Source organism: Triturus cristatus, chromosome 4_2 (genome assembly GCF_964204655.1).
Source record: "Triturus cristatus chromosome 4_2, aTriCri1.1, whole genome shotgun sequence".
NCBI classification, from domain to species: domain Eukaryota; kingdom Metazoa; phylum Chordata; class Amphibia; order Caudata; family Salamandridae; genus Triturus; species Triturus cristatus.
Window position 1 is genome coordinate 43488523 of NC_140586.1, and position 22375 is coordinate 43510897.

Sequence of the window (22375 nt, forward strand, 5' to 3'; positions counted from 1 at the left end):
GCTTGGGATCCACCGGACACTCTCCCCTGACTGCCTGTCAGCATCTTTCTTCAGGCATCCATAGGAGTCGACGACGAAAACGACGCATCTTCACCCCTATGCACCCGCAGCCTGTGGGCTAGGTAACTTGGGTACTCCGGTGCTCATCAGGATAGTGACTATCCTAGTGTCTAGTTTTCAAGTCTCAACTTCCTAGCTACTCCGGAAGTGTCCTAAATCTATCTATTTCTAAACTGTAACATTGCTATCGACTGTTACGCATTACGCGTGAGTGTTTCCACTCTGCACACGAATCCCGTGGGCCTCCCACTCCCTAACTAACGCTAGTGTAGTGTAGCCCCAGCGATTCCCTAGGCCTAGGCCTATTCTATTTCCGTGACAGTGGTTCTTATACCACTTATTTAGTATATGGTTTGCGTGGCCCCTAGGGCCTAACTGTATTACTTACCTGTGTGACTTACTGTATGCATTAATAAGACTGTGTTGTACTTACCTCTAAACTCATAAAGAGTGCTGAGGGTTTGTTTAGAATAAATACACTTTATTTTATACATATATCTGTTGTGGTGTCCTTTCATTTGGTATTCAAGGGATTATATATGGTATCACAGCTGGCTTCACATGCCATTCAGAGTTTAGCCTAAGACTGCTCTTGTCCATGCTACCACTAGGATAGCTGGTCTATAAGGTTGACTTTACAACCAATCACCATAAGGGTATTTGGACTGATATAAGGTGTACACTATAACTAGTGACATCATACATCAGGCCAACTTCTCACACCAACACGTCTGGTTTCTCTCGTCAGGGCAGACGAAAAAGATCGCAGAATCAGGGAAGAGACACCACAAGGAAGCAATGATTTCTGCAGGGCGCCTTCCACTCTTTCCCCCCTCCCCCCCCCCCCCCCCTGTGGGTGCGAAGATTTCAACTTTTGTGAGCAAGTGGCAAGAAATTACGTCGGACCAGTGGGTTCTGGACCTGGTTCTCAACGGTCATACCTTAGAGTTTGTCACCAAGCCACCCAATACACCACCCACGAGACCCCCTCCCCCTCGTCTTCACTTATTATTCAAAGAAGCTTTAACAATGCTCCTCAAGAACGCAATCGGGAAGGTTCCTGCACTTCAAAAGGGGACGGGTTTCTATTCCCGCTTTTTTCTCATCAAGAAGAAATCAGGGGAGTGGCGTCCAATCTTAGACCTTCGCAATCTGAACAGATTCCTCAAGAAGCAGGGATTTCGCATGGTCACTCTGGCAGAAATTCTAAGTTGCCTCAACGAGGGAGATTTTCTAGCTTCTTTAGATATGGAAGACGCTTACTTTCACATCCCAATACATCTGAAGCATCGCAAGTATCTTCGCTTCACAGTGGCTGGCGCCCATTACCAGTTCAAAGTGCTCCCGTTTGGGTTAAAATCTTACCCACGGATATTTACGAAGTGTCTAGCTCCAGTGACAGCAGCGTTACGATCCCAAGGAATCTAAGTCTTCCCGTATTTAGACGACTGGTTGATAAAAGGTCCTTCGGAAAGCTCAGTCAAGACTGCCGTGACAACATCTCTTCGTCTGTTCCACTCTTTGGGGCTTACGATCAACAGGAGCAAATCTCAATTACACCCAAGGCAGATCCTTCCTTTTCTGGGAGCTCTGCTAGATACCGTCCGCTGCAAGGCATTCTTATCTCACGAACGGCAGGTTCGTCTTCAAAAGTTAGCAATCCTGATTTCCGAAAGAAAGTCCGTTTCTGTCCGGATGTTCACGTCGCTCCTAGGGATGTGCTCCTCTGCAATACACCTCGTCCCTCTGGCACGGCTCCGGATGCGACCCTTGCAGGAGGAGTTACACCTCCAGTGGCAGCAGGCGATGGGTTCTTTCGACGACATCCTCAGAGTCACTTCAGGCATAAAGAGCGCTCTATGTTGGTGGTCCCACATACCCAACTTAGCAGAAGGGCTCACTTTCATACAAAAGATTCCAGACTTTGTCCTCACTACGGATGCTTCCATGGAAGGATGGGGAGGTAATCTCCAAGACTTACAGATACAGGGGAAGTGGTCTCCAGAGTACAAGAACAAACACATCAACAGTCTGGAATTGCGAGCAATTTTCCTGTCTCTGCAAGCTTTCCTTCCAAGGATTGCAGGTTCTTCGGTTCTGGTTCGGACAGACAATACCACCAGCATGTTTTACGTGAACAAGCAAGGAGGGAAAAGATCAGCAACTCTGTCCACAGACGCTCAGGAGTTGTGGGAATGGGTCACACTCCACACCATAACCCTTAGAGCAGAACATGTCAGAGGTCTCTGCAATACATTAGCGGACACGCTCAGCAGATCCTAATCAGATTGCCACGAATGGGAGCTAGAGCAAGCTCAAGTGCTCAGAGTATTCAGAGCTTAGGGGACACCGCCACTAGATTTGTTCACCACAAAGGAGAACAAGAAATGCCGCTTTTATGCCAGCAGATACCCTCAACAGGGGTCAAGGGGGAATGCCCTGTCCATGCGATGGTCAGGGATTTGTGCTTACGCTTTTCCCCCGATACCTCTAATACCGAGGGTCATACGCAAGATGAAGTTGGAGGGCTGTCGTCTCATCTTGATTGCACCCATATGGCCACGCCAATACTGGTTTCAGGAGCTCCTATTACTATCACAGGACCAGCCGATCCGTCTTCACCCGACGCCCACAATGCTGTCAAGGAACAGAGGTCAGGTTCTCCACCCAGACCCTCAGTCCCTACATTTACACGCATGGCTCCTGACTTCTTAGAGTTTAAGGACCTGGATATCCCTCAAGACTGTAGGGATATATTAACGAAATCACGAGCCCACAGCATGATAAAACTTACCGTCTGAAATGGAAAAGGTTTTGCTGTTGGTGTGAAGCAAACCAGGTGCACCCGGTGGACGCTCCTGTAGAACAGATCCTCCCTTATTTGTTACACCTGGCAAGATCTGGACTTTCTTTCCCTGCAGTCAAAGTCCACTTAGCTGCACTTTCCAGATTCAGAAAGGGTGCTCATGGCCCTTCCCTTTGTTCATCCTCTTTAATTAAGCAGTTTATGAAAGGACTTTTCCGGGAGTTTCCTCCGGTCAGACTTCCACCACCGGAATGGGAACTCAACACAGTCTTAATGCAATTAATGAAGCATCCATTCGAACCTATCCACAAGGCTGACCTCAAATTCCTTACCTGGAAGGTTGCTTTACTTCTGGCTTTAACATCAGCTCGACGAGTGAGTGAAATTCAGGCATTTACTATAAAGGAACCTTTTCTACACTTCACTCAAGACTTCGTGCACCTCCGAACTAATCCAACATTTATCCCAAAGGTGCCGTCACAATTTCATCTTAATGAACTAGTGACGTTAAAAACTTTCTTTCCTAACCCAGCTACTCCAGTGGAACGAGCCTTACATTCTCTCGATATCAAGAGATGTCTTAAATTCTATCTTCAAAAAACAAAGAACCTTAGAAAGTCCGACCAATTGTTCGTGGCTTATGGCCAGACTACCCAGGGAAGGGCGGTGACAAAATCCACCATTGCCAGATGGATAGCATCTACAATCCTTTTCTGCCATGACAAAGCTCACAGGCCATTGTTACGGAAACCCAAGGCCCATTCCACGAGAACAGTAGCAGCGTCTACAGCATTGTTTGCTGGTGTGACTCTAGAAAATATCTGCCGTGCTGCGACATGGAAAAATGTCCACACTTTTACGAGACATTACTGCCTCCAATCTACGCATCGAGATGATGCAGCAGTTGGACAAGCTGTCCTGCGACATCTGTTTCTTTGAGATATTTCAGGTACCTTTTTTCATGCTTTTAACATGTAATATGTGGATATCTTTTGGTATGACAATGCAATGTTTTACTATAATGATTTGCTTTCATTTTAATGTCATTGCTTTACATGCTGTTTTCTCTTTATAGATTGCATGTTTCTAATTTTAAGTTTTTTTTCTTATACCTCTTGTTAACAAGCTGTGGATGCAACTAGGGAGTATCAGCACTAGTCTCCCGCCATCCGCAAACGACTGTATACTTGGTATACTGCTCGCTATTCTGATTCAGGCATGCGAATCTATGAAAGATACCCCAATACTGGATAAGAAAACAAGTTACTTACCTGTAACTACAGTTATCCAGTATTGGTATCTTTCATAGATTCACATGCACCCACCCGCCTCCCCGTAGAGTCAGTTCTATATATTTTGGGACGTTTACTTCCTACTTGTGCTACGAAAATCTGAGGAGAACTGGCTCTGCTGAGAGGGTTCTAGAAGGGTGCTGGTGTCTGATTGGTTGTTAGCAAATTCTTGGTTTCTTTTGCATAATGAGGTGGATAGGCTACTAAGATATAGGCTTTGGGCCTTTTCTTGGGCCTACTACTACTACTAACATTTTGGCACTGGTTTTTTATTTACCGGGGACTCCCGCCTCGGCGACGGGGAATGATTCAGGCATGTGAATCTATGAAAGATACCAATACTGGATAACTGTAGTTACAGGTAAGTAACTTGTTTTCTTATCTAGCATTTGTACATGACACACCTACTAGTAATGTGGCATTGCAGCTTTCAGAGATCACATTGGTCATGTTAATTTTGCTACTAGATCAATGTATGTGGTTGAAAATCCAAATAATATTTGGGGTTTCAAAAAAGGGGGTTTCTGTCCGTGAGCCATTAAAAAAACACCCAACAGCCAATGATGGTTATGCACCAAATGTAAGAAATGCCCGGTGAATTCTCCAAGTTGAGCAAAGACGTTTCTGCATCACAATTGGCACAATGTAGCTTGGGTACACAAACACAAGACTCCAAGAGTAGAAGCCTGGAAAAACAAAGTGAATATGACTCTTTCAAAGGAGGAGTAAGTAAGGACAGAGCAGGACAGAAAGATAAGTATTTGTCCGAAGGGACATCCAAAAAGTTGAAGAGGACAGCTCTTCAAGGAAGAGGTAGAGTCGAGCTCACCTCAAATTCTTATTGTTTAGGCTGAGCGCTATTTCGTTGACAGCATGAGGATGAGACATGACCAAGTTGAATCCATACTGAAGGAGTGAGAAAACCAGAAAGTGAAAATTATGACCTATGTTTTTCGTTTAGATTTTTCTAAAAATTCACTACTACAGCCAATCAACTAAACCTCATTTAAAAGATACCCAAAACCAACCGTTTAACAGTGAAGTACAATCAACAAGTACTTTTAATATTATGATGTCAAACCATGATTTAACATTGACATTCCATCAATAATTTAACAATGAAATCCAATCAACCAACATTTCACCAACACCAAGTCAACCAGATTTTAACATGCGCCTCCAAACAAGCATTTACATTTAAAACAAGCACTGGTAAAGCCAAGAGGTCTCGCCTTTTAATAGAGTTCCCTGACCTTTTGGTTTTGCCAATGCTTTTTGCCTATTCTGTTACGGATCTGCAAAAGGAAAATAATGAGTGTTGGCCAAACCAGAGAAGCATCAGCAATATAAATACAAAAGAAAAAGCTCCAGCAATGTGTTACCTCGTTCGCACTTGCTCTTTTTTGAGTGCATTTTATTTACTGTTCCAAGGTGTTGGACGCCAATGTTAGAGCTGTACATTTTAAGAAAACATGCTAGAAAGTGCATAAAGCAAGATAAGCACATCTGTAGAAAAATACATCTGGCAGCAGCTTCAAAAAATTAATGACATTTAAAAAAACACAACAGAATGGGATAGGGAGTAACAGGGGAACTGGTTAAGAAGAAGTCACTGCCACCAAGCGGCAGAAGCAACAGGGGTCAGCCTGGACAGCAACAGAGGAGCTGGGGGTGAGGAGGAGGTTAAATAATTTTAAAAAAATTAAAAAGCTAGCAAAAGAAAGCCGGGAGGGGTGGAGGAAGCAACAGAAACGCTAGAGGGTGCAAGGGAGGAAACACAGAAAGCAGGGAGTAGAGTAGAGATTTGAGGCAGTTAAGTGACACATTAGGAAGACAGAAAGAAAGCATATACATTCTCATGGAGTCCTAATAGAAAAAGGGCATATGTGGTGATATGAACAGAGGCAGTGGAAGGACACAAGTCATCTAATCGTAGGGATGGTAAAGGAATTAGGCCACAGACATGGACTACTGCAGGGAGTGAAAGGAAAGCCATTGAATAAGAAGCATGCAATTGAGTTTGACAAAAAAGCCAACCAATGGTAAGCAATGGGCTAACCCAAAGCCACTGTAAGTATTAATATTGTCCATAATTGGTCTATGACAACATACACGTGTCTTTAGGCAAGGAATTCAAATGTGCACTCAGCCATCAGTTAAAATCCACCCAACCACTACTTGGTATTTTCATCCAATAAACCACTATTTGACACTGACATCCAATCAATAAGATTTTATAGTGCAACAAAACAAAATTTAAAATGTACACCCAACGAAAGAGCATTTACAACAAGCCAACCACCAATAAGAAACCACCTAAGTAGAATTTAACAATTTCCAAACAATCAATGACAAACCCCAACTAATATTTATCAATGTGATTCAACTTGCATTGAAGACATCGAACCATCAAGAATATAAAGACAATGCCAAACCAACAAGCATCTAACACTGTCAACCAACCAGCATTTAATACTAACATTCAATCAACAAGATTTTAAAATTTAGGAAGCCACTATTTCTGATTGATATCCAACCAAACATGCGTCAAACATCACCATTCAATATCCAAGCATTTAACACACAATCAATCTGTATTTAATATCTACATTCAACCAGACAGCATTTAATACTGGCAGCCAACCAACCAGAATTTAATATCCATACCCACTCAACAGGATTTTAAAAAGGACTCAAACCAACCAGCATTTAAATCTAGCAATCAAGTATTTCACATTGGTGCCTAACCCAACCGCACTGATCACCAACTTTCAACAAACCATAATTTAAAGCAGCACCAACCTGCATTTAATATCTACATTCAACCAGCATTTTAAATATAACTGAATAGCATTTTTTATCGAGATCCAGCCAACCAACCAACATAACCCCATCACAGAGAGCAGACAGCCATAAAAGTACTGATGCCCTTCCATATTATCTTGCTATACTCATTTAGCAGGGCACAATGTGGCATCTGTGGCAGTCTTGGCTATGAGCTGTGTACAATCCACATCTGATACAGTAACATTGGGACCCCACCACCACATACACGCATAATCTAAACACCAAAACGTACCTGATAGTTCATGATGGCTCTTAAGCACATGATGCAGACATGCACATCATCCTTCTGGCTCACCAATCGCGAATTCTTCAGTGCCTTCCTGTCCGGCAGCGTGTTGTAGCTGCTGTGCGGGTAAGAAAGAACATAGTGTAGTTAGTTACTGCTGGATAAAGAGTAAGGGAGAGTGATCATTCTGTGTGCTTCTTGCTAAATGAGGACTATGAAAGACCCAGAGAAAAAGAGAACAATACATTAAAAAGCCAAAGAACAGACAACACAAACGTTGGTCCCAGTTATTGTCTTTTTACTGTAAAGTAGCGCCCAGCAAGAACAAGGCACTACTTGGCAGTAAAAATACAATAACTGGGACCAAAACCCTATTCCCTGCAGGAATAACGGAAAGAAACACGGATTTTAAAAATAGTTAACTTTTAACTTCACTGCACCCATTAATGCAACTGAACTTGTGAAGGTAGGTGATGTCAAATGAACAGGCAGTTTCCTCTGCAGCGGAGAACAAGAATTCATATTATAAGTGACTGCCCATCAGAGACCCGAATCCTGAAAAGATTTTCATGTTACCGACTTTAACACAGGGCAAGAAAATACTCCGATTTCAAGAAATGGTGATAACCAAACATTCTGCAAGAATTAACGGATCTTTTTTCGGCCGACAAAAACTTTGTATTAATGTGCTTCTCCCAAGGCCCACCTAAAACCTGGAGTTCCTCAAAGAGCCGTGCTGATAGATTTCCCGAACGAAGCACTTCAAGAACAGGCATTATGTGAAAATGAAGAAACAATAACAAAGAAATATGAAACAAAAATGAATACATGCCAGAATGAAGAAGGGTAAAAAAAAAAAAAAAAATAAGACCAAAGGAACTCAAAAACAATTTTTTTTTCTAAGTGGAAGAAAAATGTACACTTAATAAGAAAGGGTTGATCTGATATTAAGATTAGGGATGGCTAAGGGAAAGAACAAATTTCAGATAAGGGTGATGGTAGTGGTAAAGATTTGTACTAGGGTTACCTTTGATATGTTATTTGCATATGTGTAGCGCTCACCTCCATTGTTTTAGCATCATAGTGCATTCTTGAGCAAGGCACCTTCTTGTGTGGATCCTGGAATGTCATCAATTGGATTGAAACATGCTTGCTTCATTGTGACTATTGTTTTGTTGTTGTTTGATTGCAGGTGGTTAGGAGAGAGTCTGTAAAGTGTTTGAAATGATTTACCTTGAGTTATGCTGACTGCTGTGTGCAGATGTGTGTACCAAAGGACTCTGTTTTCTTCTGATTGGATAGGGGATCAATTGCCCATTGCTCAGTCCATTCTTATACATGTATCACAACTCAGGTCAGTATCTTATGAAGCAATATTGTGTGTGGGTGTTAGGATTATGCAAACATCTGTGGGATTTTAGGGTGTATGTCTGTGTGAAGTGCGAAAGTGCAGCTGATTTAGCAAAGATGTACACAGGATGCTGACAGGACTCTGCCTAGTGTGTGCTGTTGAATATATTCCCATTTCTAGATGGCAATGGAACAGTGGTGGCTGGTGTTAGTGGTAAGTGTGAAATGCTGTTGGATATAAGATCTAAGTCCCAATGCAGACCATTGGAAGTGTGCTGGTTGAGTTCGATACCGCTTGCCTGTAATGCATTGATTGCGGGTTGTGTCAGTTTTGGGTTTGGACTTAGATAGTAGTAGGAGAAAACCTAGTCATTCTTATAAAGAAGTTGTTCTTACACATTAATGAAGCTAAGTGAAAGGGTCAACGGCAAGCTTGCAGTAAGGATAGGGCTTACTTGGGGTCCACATTTCTCCATAGACTAATTCTGGATTATGAATTTTTTATTACAGTCAACCATTAACAATGAAATATGTATCAATATGGATTAATGATCCTGTGGTATTCTTCAGTATGGCACGATTCTTTTTCACATAGTTCCCAGGAACAAACTTGAAACACTCCACTTCAGGAAATATCCAGCAAATAAAACCAGGCTGCACAGTGAACGTACTACTGGTCGTATCCATGAGACCAGCGATCTTCAATGCAAGCACTGGCATAGACTTTGCTGTGGCAGCGTTGTTTTCTAAGAACACGTAGGCTTACCAAGGCTTCATGGCACGGCGCGGCAGACGTAAAACAGCTGCTATCCCATGCTAAATTCAGACAGTACTGTCTGAATAACCTCAATACCATCTCATGGAAAGATGGTATTACCTCAACACTTCTAAAAAGCATCACACTACTCGGTTACACTTAAAAAAAGGAACAGATCTCAAAGGGTTTGTTTCCAATATATAGGGTTAATGGTTTGGCATATAGGATTGTGGGATTAGCTTTAGGAGAACAGCTTATGGGGGCCAAAGTACACAATTAGAGTGAAGTGGTTAAGATAAAAAGTTTAAGGGTTGGGTATAGGATTAGAGATTTGGGGTATAGTAGGGTTAAGGATTAAATGTTTGGGGTTTAAAGGTAAGGACATGGGGTTAGGGACTGGGGTAGGATAAGGTTAAAAGTACTGGGTTAAGTAACACTGGGTTAACTAAAAAGGGTTAATAGTTTGGGCGTAGAATTGAGCTACAGGTTTAGGGTATAGGAGCTGAGGGGTTATGGGTTAAGCATTATGCGTGTGAGGCAGGGCCACTGGAGGGAGGTATGCGTCTCAGTGGCATTTTCTGCGTGGTTATGGATTTACGCATCTGCCAAATAACCCATCATCTAATGCAAAATTCGCAGATTTTAACCCCAAAAAAGTTTCTAGACCAAAAGTTCCAAAAAGACTGCAAAAACGTGTGCTGCTGCACAGTGTTAGGCCCTTCCCAAGGGTTGACTGGTCTTCTTTCAGTTGCTTATTTCTGTATTTTGCTGCAACTCTGATACTAATGACGTGAAACCTTTGCCCAGATAGTGTTGACGTGGAAAAAAGTGAAATAATGAAGAAACACTATCACAAAATGTACTACATTATTCCACACAATCTGACTTTTCTTGCCGCATAATTTACTCAATCCTGACACATAATTAGGTCCTCCCAGTAGAATAGTTTCAGCGACCATGCTGTAAGGTTAAGGATTTTGGGCACAGCAGCTAAGACTATTGGGTCATGGGATAGAAGTTAAAGGTACAGTATATAAGGTATAGGACAAGGACTTGAGGTATAAGGTTATGGGTTTGCAAATAGGTTTAAGAGTTTTTGTTGGGGTAGAGGGTTTATGGATATTAGAAATTGCCTATGGTTTCACATGAATAGTGTCACTTTCGGAAATATGTTTAATTTAGGGTGCGTCAATAAGTGTTTCAGATCTTTTAGTCCAACTGCACTAGTAAAAGCAAAACAAGTATTGCTTCTCAGAGTAACAGTGAACTTTATTAAAACGAAAAACTTCGATCACGAAATGATCGAATTATAAGTGTGATGAACTGATATTATTTCTCAGTAAAATATTCTATTTAACAAGGTGCAAACCAAAAGATAAGGAAATACTCCATTTCTGAAGAGGAAAAATAAAGATTCAAAGCCAGCAGTGTGAACGGCAGGGGCTGTCTTCAGCTGAAAACACGGCTGCTGGGAGGAACACATATTGTTTGAAGCTCAGCCAAGAAAGGTGATGTGAATTCCATAAAAAATGTATACACCATGCTAATACATTCAACTTTAAGCCGGTACAAGCTGGAAGGCACTGAACGTGGGCCTGCTCCAGCTGGCACCCACACATTGCTGCATTTTACAGCCACTGAAAAGGATTTAAGATATATTGATGTGGTGGGAGGCCCGGTGTCGACCACTAAAATAACCAGGACTGTGAGAGAAAATTGATACAATATCATACTCTCACATTTGAGTATTCTGAGTTGATGTCAGCAGGATTTTTCAGCTTCTCCAATCAGAGTTCTTAGTGGTAAAATTCATAATTTACGGGATTGGCCCTGATTCTGACCAAAGAGATAGGGTCATGGTGCCGGCATAAAACATCCGGACAGAAATCAGGCTCCAGGGTTTCTTGTCACCGCTCCTCCAGTTTGCTACTATTTCAGCTGCTGAGTAAGATGGGATTTACAACTGTGACAAATGCTGCCGACAGATCTAAAAGAATATAATTATGGACAACGTTGTCTTCTGCCATGGATGCAGTTCACCCATTTGTGCCAAAATGGACGATTCTGTTCCCTTCCTGGTCTGCATCTTCCATGGATGGGGGCTGAGCAGACCATTGTCCTCAAGATAGCTATGAGGTTGCAGGCAATCAATTCTATGAGTTTGGCTGGATTAAGGAAATTGGACATTGGACAAAAGCTGTTGGAAGCTGTTGACTGGCTGATTTGGTTTCAGCCTTGAAGCACAGAGGAAAAAGAAGAGTGATGGGTCAATTCAGCCAGAGGCGGACGTACCAACCGGCAGCAAAAGTGGAGACTGTATAACGTTTAAGACAGTGAAAACCTGGATGGCATGTAAACCATCATTAGGCAAGTCAATGAGGTCCAAATTTTCAGGGCCTCTTTAAGAAATGAATGAAGATGGCAAAAACCTGCACTATACAATCTTCTTCTGAGTTCCAGAAACGGAGCCAAAAGCACCTCCTGAGTGTCTGACTTCTGAATATAACAGAGTATGGGTAAGCAAAAGTACTAATGCCTTCCTGATCAATATACTTTAAAACGGGAGCTATGAGCGTATCAGTATCAATTTGTTTCACAGAAGGGTGGAATGCATCGACCCTTTGAAGAATATGGAAGTTGTCCTCATTGGCCAAGATCAACTTATGTATCAGGAGGCGAGTCAGATGCGATAATTTGTTTCTCCTACCAGGACAGAATGAGCAAGAAGGTCAAAAGGCCTTGTACACCTGAGCAACTCGACACTGATAATTTCTGAGCCTTTCTAAATAAAGGGCAGCAAACAAATAGAGGGCTTCTTACTTTAAAAATAGATGTCAAACACAACTCAACTATTTAACATTCATAGATTCTTAGAACTTGGGAGTGAAGGGGGGGAAGGTATATATGACTTCTGGTTCACCATGCAGCAAACTGAATTTAATCCCACTTTAGAATGCTTGTAATTAACCACACTCTACCTGCACGAACACCTTGAGGTGCTACCCCTCCCATACTACAAAGTCCTGTTATCTTTAAACCACTGTGTGATGCAGTAACAGGTCAGTGTAAGCGAGTCCACTTACGGTTAAACTGCTGGTATGCAAAGAAGGAATAGTGTGGCCTTGAAGAACAAGTTACTTACTTCTAGAATGCCTTTTCCGCTACAGACACTATCAAATGCCAGATGCCTCACCTAGTGAATAGCCTCAAGCACCAGACTAGATAGGGAGAATGTTTTTAAACAATTCCTTTGCTCTTCGGTAGGTGGCATGCGACTCTGCATCATATCCATCCCCGATGTGATCTCAAGGCCACTATTTATGTGCCACATTCGCACACAAATGTTAGTTTCTTTTTGGTTTCTGTCCATGCAGTCCAACGCAGAGTTCCGTAGAAACCAGAATATGCCTATGTGCAGCTCTCTTGATTGGAATGTTCCTAAGGGACTGTATGACACCGTTCCACAGAACAGGGAGGATCGTCGGTCGGTGAGGAATCTCCAGTTAGACAGGGTCTCTAGCAGAAAGGGCATTACCAAAGGAAAGTAAGTTATTCTTCTGAAAGAGACTTCTAATCACAGATTCCTCACCCTGTGAATAGATAACAAAGCAGTACTTCCCTAGGTGGTGAGTCTATGGAATGTCTCAGACCAGGAAATCTTGCAGGACAAATCGGGCATTATGCATGCTACGCCGGTTCTGGCCATCCAAGCAGTAGTGCTTGATGAACATGTGGAAGGACGCCCATGTTGCAGCTTTGCAGACGTCAAGGACTGGAACACTGCAAACAAATGTATCAGTAGCAGACTCTGCTGTGGTAGAACGTGCAAGCCTTTTGGTAGCCGGTTCCTGGATAGCCAATGGCAGGTTTTATTGCATAAAACAATCTATCTGGAAACGTTTCTTTTCTGCACCGCTTAGCCATTTTTTTGCTGCAAAAAAGCCTACAAAAAGTTGATCATCCAATCGATGTAAAAGCTGAGGGCCCTTCAGGGTCAAGGCAGTGGAGCCTTTCCTCCTCTCTAGAGGGGTGAGGTGGAGCATAAAAAGCTGGCAAGGTGATGGAATGCCCTATGTGAAAGGGTATGATTACCTTCCACAGTAATACAGCTTTTGTTTGAAAGACTAACTTGTCCTAGAAGAAGGATGTGTATGGTGGTTGCAAGGACAAATCCTGGAGTCTGTGGACTCACCAGGCAAAAGATATGGCGATGAGAAACACAGGTTTTATGGTCTGCAGGTGGAGAGAGCAGCTGCGCATTGTTTCAAAGGGTGTGCACAGCAAGTATCTGAGAACCAATTGAGCGCCCACTGCTCAGTCACAAAGTGTATTGGCGGGAACATGGGGGGCAATCCTTTCAAGAAAGCATCACAAAAGGTAATTTGGGCAAGGATGGCTGAACTGGCAACTGTATGAAGCCAAAATGGTCAAACATTAACCCTTAACTGTTGCCACAGCAAGACCTAGTTTAGCTAAAGAAAGACAAAACATTAGGATTTCAGAAATCTTGGCTTGTAAGAGTTGAATTTTACGCAAGCGATACCAGACAACAAACCTCTCTCAGCGTCCTGCATATACCGCTTTGGTGGAGTGATGCCTGGCTACCAAAATTACACCAACCACTACGGGAGGAACATTGAAATCCATCAACTGTCCCTGTTCAATCTGCATGCATGGCATTGTAGGTGGGGCAGGCTCTGGTGTAGAACTTGGTGCTGCGACAGGAGGTCCTCCCGAAGGAGCACCCGGATTGGAGGGCAAATGCACATGGGCAGAAATTTCGGGTACTACACACCCCTCACTCAGTCCAGCACCACTTGGGGGATCCCACACCGGGCTTGTTTCTTGCAAGTACCACATGGCAGTCATGTTTTCTGTAGGAGCTTGCACCCACTCCTCCCTGGTAGACAGAAGGAAAGCCTTCAATGCCAAAAGAATAGCTTGCAACTCTGGCGAATTGATGTGGAAGCTAGTCTCCGCTAGAGACTAGTCGCATGATCTACACCTCTCCAAGATATCCTTCCCAAACTAGAAATGATGCATCCATCATGACCGTTAGTTCTAGGTAGGTTATGGAAAGGGGTCTGCCTCCACAGATTTTGCAGTCTCCTTCGACACCTGGATGACGTCTGCCAGGTTCCACTGTGGCTTAACCCACTGAGACTTCAGACCCACTGCTGAACTTGTATGTGCCACCTGAAGTGGTCCACAAGCAAGACACAGGAGACCAAAGAGCCTCTGAACCACTCTTACTGAGACCCAGGTCAAGGGATAAAGCAAAGTAATTATAGCCTGAATGTCCCAGACTCGTGAGGTGGGGGAAAGGCTTGAAAGACCACTGTAGCCAGGATGGTTCAGAAGAAGTTGTGAAGGAGTCAGGTGTGACTTCAGCACCTTCATGGAAAAGCCAAACAATGATAACAAGTCGCCCATTGTCTAAAGGTGGCTCACGACTGTTGGAGGAGAGCCTGCCTTTATCAACCAGTCGTCGAGGTATGGGAAAACTAGAATTTCCAACCTCTGAAGACGGGCTGCAACCATCATCTTTGTCAACACCAGAGGTGTACTGGTAGATCGAAAGGGGAGCACCTAGAACTGAAAATGCTCTTGACTTAACTGAAACTGCAGGTAACGTCTGTGAGATTGCAGGACGGGGATATGAAAATGATAATTCTGCAGGCAGAATTTGAGCTATTGTAAGCATTTTTAACTTGTCTTTCCAGAGGAATAAGCTCAGAGGGCTCGGATTGAGAGTAGGACGGAAGCCTTGGTCTTTTTTCAGCAACAGGAAATACCAGAAGTAACAACCCTGTCCCGATATCTGATGTTGGCACCCTCTCTTTGGCTCCCTTATGCAAGAGAGCCTTGTACTTCCCCTTGGGGCATGGACAAGTGGTCATCCGAAAGGTGCTGCTGTGTGGATGGCATACGCATTGATGTGACAGGAAAGGCAGAGAGTAACCGCGTTCCACAATCTGGAGCACATATTGGTCAGATGTGATGCTGCGCCACCCAAGGAGGCACAAAGGGATGCGGCCTTCTACAGGATGATTGTGAGCTGCTGAGGGTGGAATGAAGTGGCTTTGCGGGAGCTGCAACAGGAGGGCTGGGCTTTGGGTAGTAAGTTGGGGCCTGGACGATGTTGGCCTGGTTCTGTCCGTCCCTTGAAAGGACTGAGAGACTGTTGTTTTTGAGGTACGTTCTGATGTTGCCTCCAATGGTCTCCCCGGCCAAAGCCTCAAAAGGAGCAAAAATGCTGGAGGAACTTCTGAACAGGCAGAACTAGGCCTAGAAAGCGTGCAGTGGCTTTGCTGCTATTAAATCTTTCCAAGGCAGAGTCTGCTTTTGCTCCAAATCGCCTAGAGCAATCAAATGGCCTGTCCCTCAAAGCTTGCTGAACATCGTTTGAGAATCCTTTAGAGGAAATGCAGATGTGGTGCTGAAGCACCACACTGGTGCCAACTGCCCGGACCAAAGAGTTGGTTGTGTCCAGACCCGAGCGCATGCAGCACTTTGCTGCAGCCTGGCTGTCTTTAATGAGGTGTTGTAGCTGCTAAGATGTTTGCGATCCTTTCACATATTGCATGCAAGTACTTCTCCAGGAGGCATCTGGTGTTGACAGATCTGAGGGCAAGACTGGCAGAAGAAAACATACGCTTGGCGAATGTCTCCATGTGCTTCAATTACCTGTCTGGCCGTGTGGCTTGGAATGCATTGGGATTGAGCCTATTCGTTGATGGATGTAGCACCAGGCTCTCCAGGGTAGGATATTAGGTCATAAAATCCAGGTCCCCAGGTGCAGGTCTATGCTGCCTTGAGATCCATCTGCTGACAGAAGGGCGAGGTTCCAGGTGCCCACAAGTACATCAGAAAGTATCTCATTAAAAGAAAGAAGAGGATTCTGGTTAGTCTGTCCCGGGTGCAGAACCTCTGTTGAAACACTAGTCTAGTCCACAGTAGTAGGCAGAGTGAGGCCCAACACTTCTGCTCTCCTGATTACCATGGCAAAGGAGGCAGAGTCTTCAGTTGCTGTGGCAGGATTGAGCTAGGAAAGGCCAATGTCCAGAGAAGTGTCCAGACCACTGGCATCTTACAAATCCTAAGGTAAGTTTTCATCATCATAAGGGATCACATCGCCAGCATTGTCATCATCATGGTGTTTGGTTTATGGGTCCAAATAATAAAATGATGGCCAGTTGGGGGAGGTTTGCTAATATGTTTTGGAAATCGATAAAACTATTGGCTCCACTTCTGATGTCGGTGAAGACGTTGGGACTGGCTAATGGCAATGGCCGTGGCACCGAATGCTGCACCAGAGCCGATGGAGTCAAGTTCAAACAAAGAGACAGTATTGTATTGCTATTAAGGGGCACAGGCTGGGATGAACTGGGATCCTTGGAGCCAGAAGGAGTGCCAGAGGGGGGAGTACTAAATTTTTTGTCAAGGGACATTTTCAGTTCTATAAGCAGTTGCAGCATTGCCTATGACTCAGGGAAGTCGGGGCACATTGGGAGAGGTGTGGGAATCGGTTCCAAAAATCGGGAAATTACACCATGACCTGGAGGTATTCGCATCACACGACTCCAAATGGTGAGAGTGGCAGTATTAAGGGGAGTCATGCTTTGACTTCTTATGGTTTGGGGACTTTTATTTCTACATGCCCAAGCTTTGCGACTTCGATGATGATCTGCCACGAAATCGGCCTCAAGAGCAGGCATGCGTCCACACCCTTCACTTCGACTGAGACTGGATGTTTTTTAATGTCTTCCAAGTTACACGACTGAGTTGGGATTTGCGGTCGCAGATGGCCTTGTGGTTCATCTTTGAACAGCAGTCACACCACACCAAGTCTTGTTTGGAGCAGATACATCGGAGATAGACATCAGGGTTATCTGTAACTGACATCTGGTGGTAGCTGTCTCAACCTGGATTAATCCTGCAGTTTTTGGAGGGGACATGTCAATTGCACACTGGTAAAATGTAGTTGGTTCAACAAATCTTGCTGAACCCTTTTGGGGAGAAGGGGCATCTGGAAGAGACACGCTTTGGCCTTCTTTGTGTGTTGTGATCATAGTGATGTACCCATCTCACTAGATGGACTTTCAGACTCCACAATTTCAACAGAATACAGGTAGGAATGCTGAGGAGCCATGTTGATATTCTCCAGACTTCAACCCAACACTGCAATATTATTGAATTGCTGTGCCAATGATGCAGAGCTATATTTTAGAGTATCATAGGGTAAAAGCTTACTCTCAAAGATTATTTTGTGCCATAACCCAGGGATTTTGTATAATAACAAACAGGAAACTATTCAGGAATAGGTCCAGAATTTTTAGAATCCCCAGCGACAAAGCTCTGTAGCCTACGCTGGACGAGACAGCAGGAAAAAATGATAACGATTGAATCCACGAAGCCCTGCAACACCAAGTGATTATATTTAGTAAACATCACCTCATCCCTGTGTTAACATTAGGAGTGGGAAGAGGAAGGAGGAGCTTGCAGCCCACACAGCAACTTTATATAGACAAACTGGGTCAGTGTGTCTGACTGAATCACTGAGGGCAAATGTGAAGGATCAGACTGCATGGAAATAACACACAGCACATACATAATAGTAAAACTGGAAATTGAAAACCTTTCAAGAAGAGATTTACCCTCGGGACATGCATTGAAGAACCAACATAGCATGCAAATATATACAAAAAACTCCAACTTAACCTATATTTCTTTTGAGTAGGCTGACAGCAGATCTACTGGGCTATCCATGTACACACTTACAACATCTTTATCTTTCGAATTTTTTTCCATATAAATTTATTTTTGGTTATTCAGAATCATTTTTTCACTTATTTGTATCAAAATAGAACAGGCAGCGAGAGCAGCTACGTGTTTTCAGAGTTTTACATAACGCAAACTTGAGCCGAAGGTATCGGGTATCAGAGCGCTTTATACGAGCAGCGGTTGCGTTACATGAGGACACATTCATTTTTGTTTGGCACAGGGAGATTAAGTGATTTGCCCAGAATTGCAGGATGTCCAGTGTCATTGCCAAGACTCGAACCCGGTTCCCCAGATTTGAGGTCGACAGCCCTAGCCGTTAGGCCAACTCCTCTCCATGTCGCTGTCTGTGGGACCTTTACACTAAGTGAAGCCCTCTCATATCTGACAATTTTTGGATGTGTTTTAAACAGATCTGAACATGCCAATGAAGTCTCGGACTTTATGATTACAACGAACCTCAAAGTCTCGGTTTGTTGCAGAATGAAAAGAATATGGGCTAAATACTCTTGATTTGAGTATTATACCGGGAACACATGAATCTGGGTCTTCAGTCGGGCAAGCCCTTGAAGAGTCTAGCAACTAATTCCATATCTTTACATTATTACCCCCACTACTTGCCTTGATATTCTTCTATACCATTGGTCCTGAAGAAGGTGGTCTGAAAGTGATTATGACCATCGAAATGTGCGTTGACCTGGATGATTTATACCCAGCCCACAACACTGTCAAAGAGACTGCTATGTTATCTGTCTTCTCTATGACATTTGTAGTTTATGTGATCTTGGGAGAGTACAGAATGTTTGGATGAGAAAGTGGGAATGGGAGTTGGTGTGATAGTTAGCATGTACGTGTGGGGATGTGTTAGTACAATGAAATGCTTTTGTTCATTACAAAAAATCATATCCATGTGGACTTTGTACAATAGATGAAAATGTTGGAGTTGATTACAAAAAAAATTTTTTTTTCGCTTTTAACTGAAAAAAAATGTGTAAATTCTAAAAAAACTTTTTTATAAATTGTTGATTTTTTCTATTTTGATACGAATAAGTAAAAAAAATGATTCTGAATAACCCAAAATGTATTTATATGGAAAAGAATTCGAAAGATAAAGATGTAAGTGTGTTATGATGTTATCATGGCTAGCCCAGTAGAGCTGTTGTCAGCCTACACAAAAGAAAAATAGGTTAAGTGGGAGTTTTTTGTATATATTTGTTATTGTTCCCCTCTTTCTCCCAGACCTAAAAGCAACTTATAGGGGGCACTCTGTTTTGATGTTGTCCCACATAGCATGCATACAACACCAACAAACCCATTTAACAACAGGTAGATGACATCATATCCAGAAAATAGTACATGGGGCCTAATCACACAGTAAATAATAAAGCATAGGTGCATATCTACCACCCCACAGTTCCTATGTACCAAGGAGTTACATTTCAATGCAAGTAAAGTCCATAACATGGAGCTGACAGACCAGGCACCAACAGGAAGATGAGCAGGTTACCAGCAGCCAAGCGCTTACATACCGTAACACAGATTGCCGAGCAGAGCGAGCGAGGCTGATGCTGAGAGAAGCTGGCAGGACACTGGGGTTCTGCAGATCCTCGATGGATCTGCTCCAGAGTTTCGATTTGTCTACTGTTCCTTCCTCCATGTTTTCCAGGCCCTCAAAATCAAACCTGAATCACAAGAGGACACACAACAAGCTTCATCTGCAAGCAGCCTGGAGCAGAGTCATCCTCCCCCACATGAGGGTCGATGCTACATGCAACGCCATAAACAGAGCTAGTGAGGCATGCAATGGAGCACAGACAGCACAGGAGAGCAGGTGAAATGTGTTTGACCATGGCCTACACAAGAGAGTATACAGACATGCTAGCGGCAAAGACGGATCAAGGTAGCACACGCAACTTACAATGGACCAGGAAAGCAAACGTCACAGTTGACAGAAAACCTTACAGGAGCAGAGAGAGTAGTGAACTTGCTAAACAAAAACATGCATTATAAGGCAGAAAGCATATCACATTGCAAGGCACGTGAAAGCAGAAAATAAGAAATTGTGTATATAAAGCAATAAAAGGCCTTACAAGATATTGCGACAGTCAACCATGGAAATCCTGCAAAAGAAGCACACGTGCAACAAAGCAATAAGGGGGGAAAAAAATCACATGATTGCAAACATTCTAGAGCATGCATCAGAAGACGGGAGCAATCGCACCATGCAAAGGAGTGCACTACACCTCCTCCCCCAATTGAAAAGCCTGTGTGCAACATGCAAAGACGCACATCTTTTCTAAGGGGAGAGTAGGTGTGCAACATACAGAGAAAACATGCGAAGGAGCACAAGCCACCCAAGAAAAAAAGTCATGCGGCCAATAAAAGAGTCATTGAAATTTGAAGAGAGGTGTGAGATGTGTGCTCTGCGTGGATCCCGAACACCGGGTGAAAATCCGTGTTCCCACTGGTTAAGACACATTTGAATGGAAATAAAAATGAAAAGCTTGCCGCAGCTGCTTACATGACCGCACACTGCGCGAACGACAGGTACTCCACCAGGACATCCAGACCTTTGTTGTCATTGTTTAGGAATTCACGGACCCACCTGAAATAGAAGAGAGTATGGATATTGTTTCCTGGGCGGTCCCTGTTGAGAGCCCCCTCCCACCCCCAATTCAATGTTACAAAGAACAATCTGACCAGGAGACCAAGCCAGTCTAGATAAACGGTCACATCAATAAGAACCAATGCCCATCTTCCAAACATCAACCTCACCATGAGCCAGTATCTGTTCATCCACCATCAACCTCACCAGGAGGCAATGCCTGTCCAGATAAAGGGTGACATCAATAAGAACCAATGCCCATCCTCCAAATATCAACCTCACCAGGAGTCAATACCTGTCCATTCAAACACGGACCTCACCAAGAAGCAACATCTGTCCAGTCAAACAATGGATTGGTCTTACCTGTAGATGTCAGACCAGGCAGCCATCAACCTCAACCTTGAAAATGCTACCCAATGAAGGGACCAATGTCTGCCTCATGCGCACCAAGAAACAATATGCAGCCATTTCAAACATTAACTTCAGCAGGAGGAAGTTTTCAGCCAGCCGAACATCAGCCTCACCATGAGACAATGCGTAGCCATTTTGGATCACAATCTTGGCAGGAGATAACATCCAGGTGGGATGCACATCATCAAATTAATTGTTCTATGGTTATAATTTTCCACAGGAACACAAGGGCACCACTTTCCGATCCCCATCAAGCTGCACAGCCAATCACCAACGAATCCAATGAATTAAATTCATTATTGTTACTCCTCAATTTTGTCCAAAAATATATTCATCCTTCTTTCTCTTTGTTATTCAATTCATTTTACTCATTTTCGTTTTCGTTCATTCACTGTTCAAATAAACGCAGGAGAAAAGATGTTTCCACATGCCACGCTTTATTCAAAATAACCCAATGCATTTCGGGAAAAAATCCCTTCTTCCGGGGTTTCTAAAATACAAACATAATCATCATCAGTTCCATCATGATGTTTATAGTGCAATAAATAAGCCAAACGCAACCAAATTTCCAAAATATTTCAGCTTTGCAATTATACTGTTTTCAATCCTTATATGTCATTGAGTTCTGCTGTCATGACTCTAAACACTAATCCATCTAAACTGTCCATGGCCACACACCTCAAAAGTATGAGAATCTAAGCGTGCACAATGCTTAAATGTTAATGACCTTCTATTCACCCCTGGCGCCTGCTTTTAATCTTATTTACCACTAGTGCTCTACTGCGCGCTTACCGTGACAAGTGAAGAATAAACCTCAAAATACGAAGCTTTACTGAATGTCCTCTCATTTTCTGCTTTCATTCATTTCAAAACGCGGGAAATCCTGCGCACTGCTCCAACACGTCTTTACACCAAACACTGTGTTCAACTGCTGAAAGTTCGCGCTTCCCTTAATCACCCCAGCTGCCCTGGGCTACACTGTCACGTGCCATGGAGCACGCACTAAACTGCGTACTGGATTACAGGATGACTAAAACTCATTCTAATTAAAACTCAAATACCCATTATGCATGAATTTTCCGTCCTACCTCGTGAGATAGCACCCATGGGAGAGATGAACAGTTTAATATGTTTAAGGACTGGACATGATTACAGTGTCAGGAACATCGACAACGCAGGAGTTATGTTTCCTTATGAACATGCACAAATGGTTTTCATCATGACAGTGAATTCAAAATGA

The 22375-nt window shown here is 43.3% G+C and overlaps 1 protein-coding gene across 10 annotated transcripts in view; it reads right to left on the reverse strand.

Annotated features, from left to right (window-relative positions):
- The window catches only part of FMNL3 (formin like 3), a 314942-nt gene that overhangs the window by 109388 nt on the left and 183179 nt on the right, over positions 1–22375 (reverse strand). For 2 of the 10 annotated variants that reach the window (XM_085600368.1, XM_085600367.1), the window contains exons 5-9: positions 20641–20724; positions 20210–20239; positions 19649–19801; positions 7238–7349; positions 4988–5064 (exon numbers count right to left, since the gene is read on the reverse strand). In XM_085600368.1, coding sequence (XP_085456494.1) covers positions 4988–5064; positions 7238–7349; positions 19649–19801; positions 20210–20239; positions 20641–20724 — 456 coding nt within the window. Of the gene's footprint in view, positions 1–4987; positions 5065–7237; positions 7350–19648; positions 19802–20209; positions 20240–20640; positions 20725–21087; positions 21226–21248; positions 21626–21927; positions 22062–22375 lie in introns of those variants that run through there. The other 8 variants (XM_085600376.1, XM_085600371.1, XM_085600375.1 and 5 more) reach the window with 8 other exon arrangements.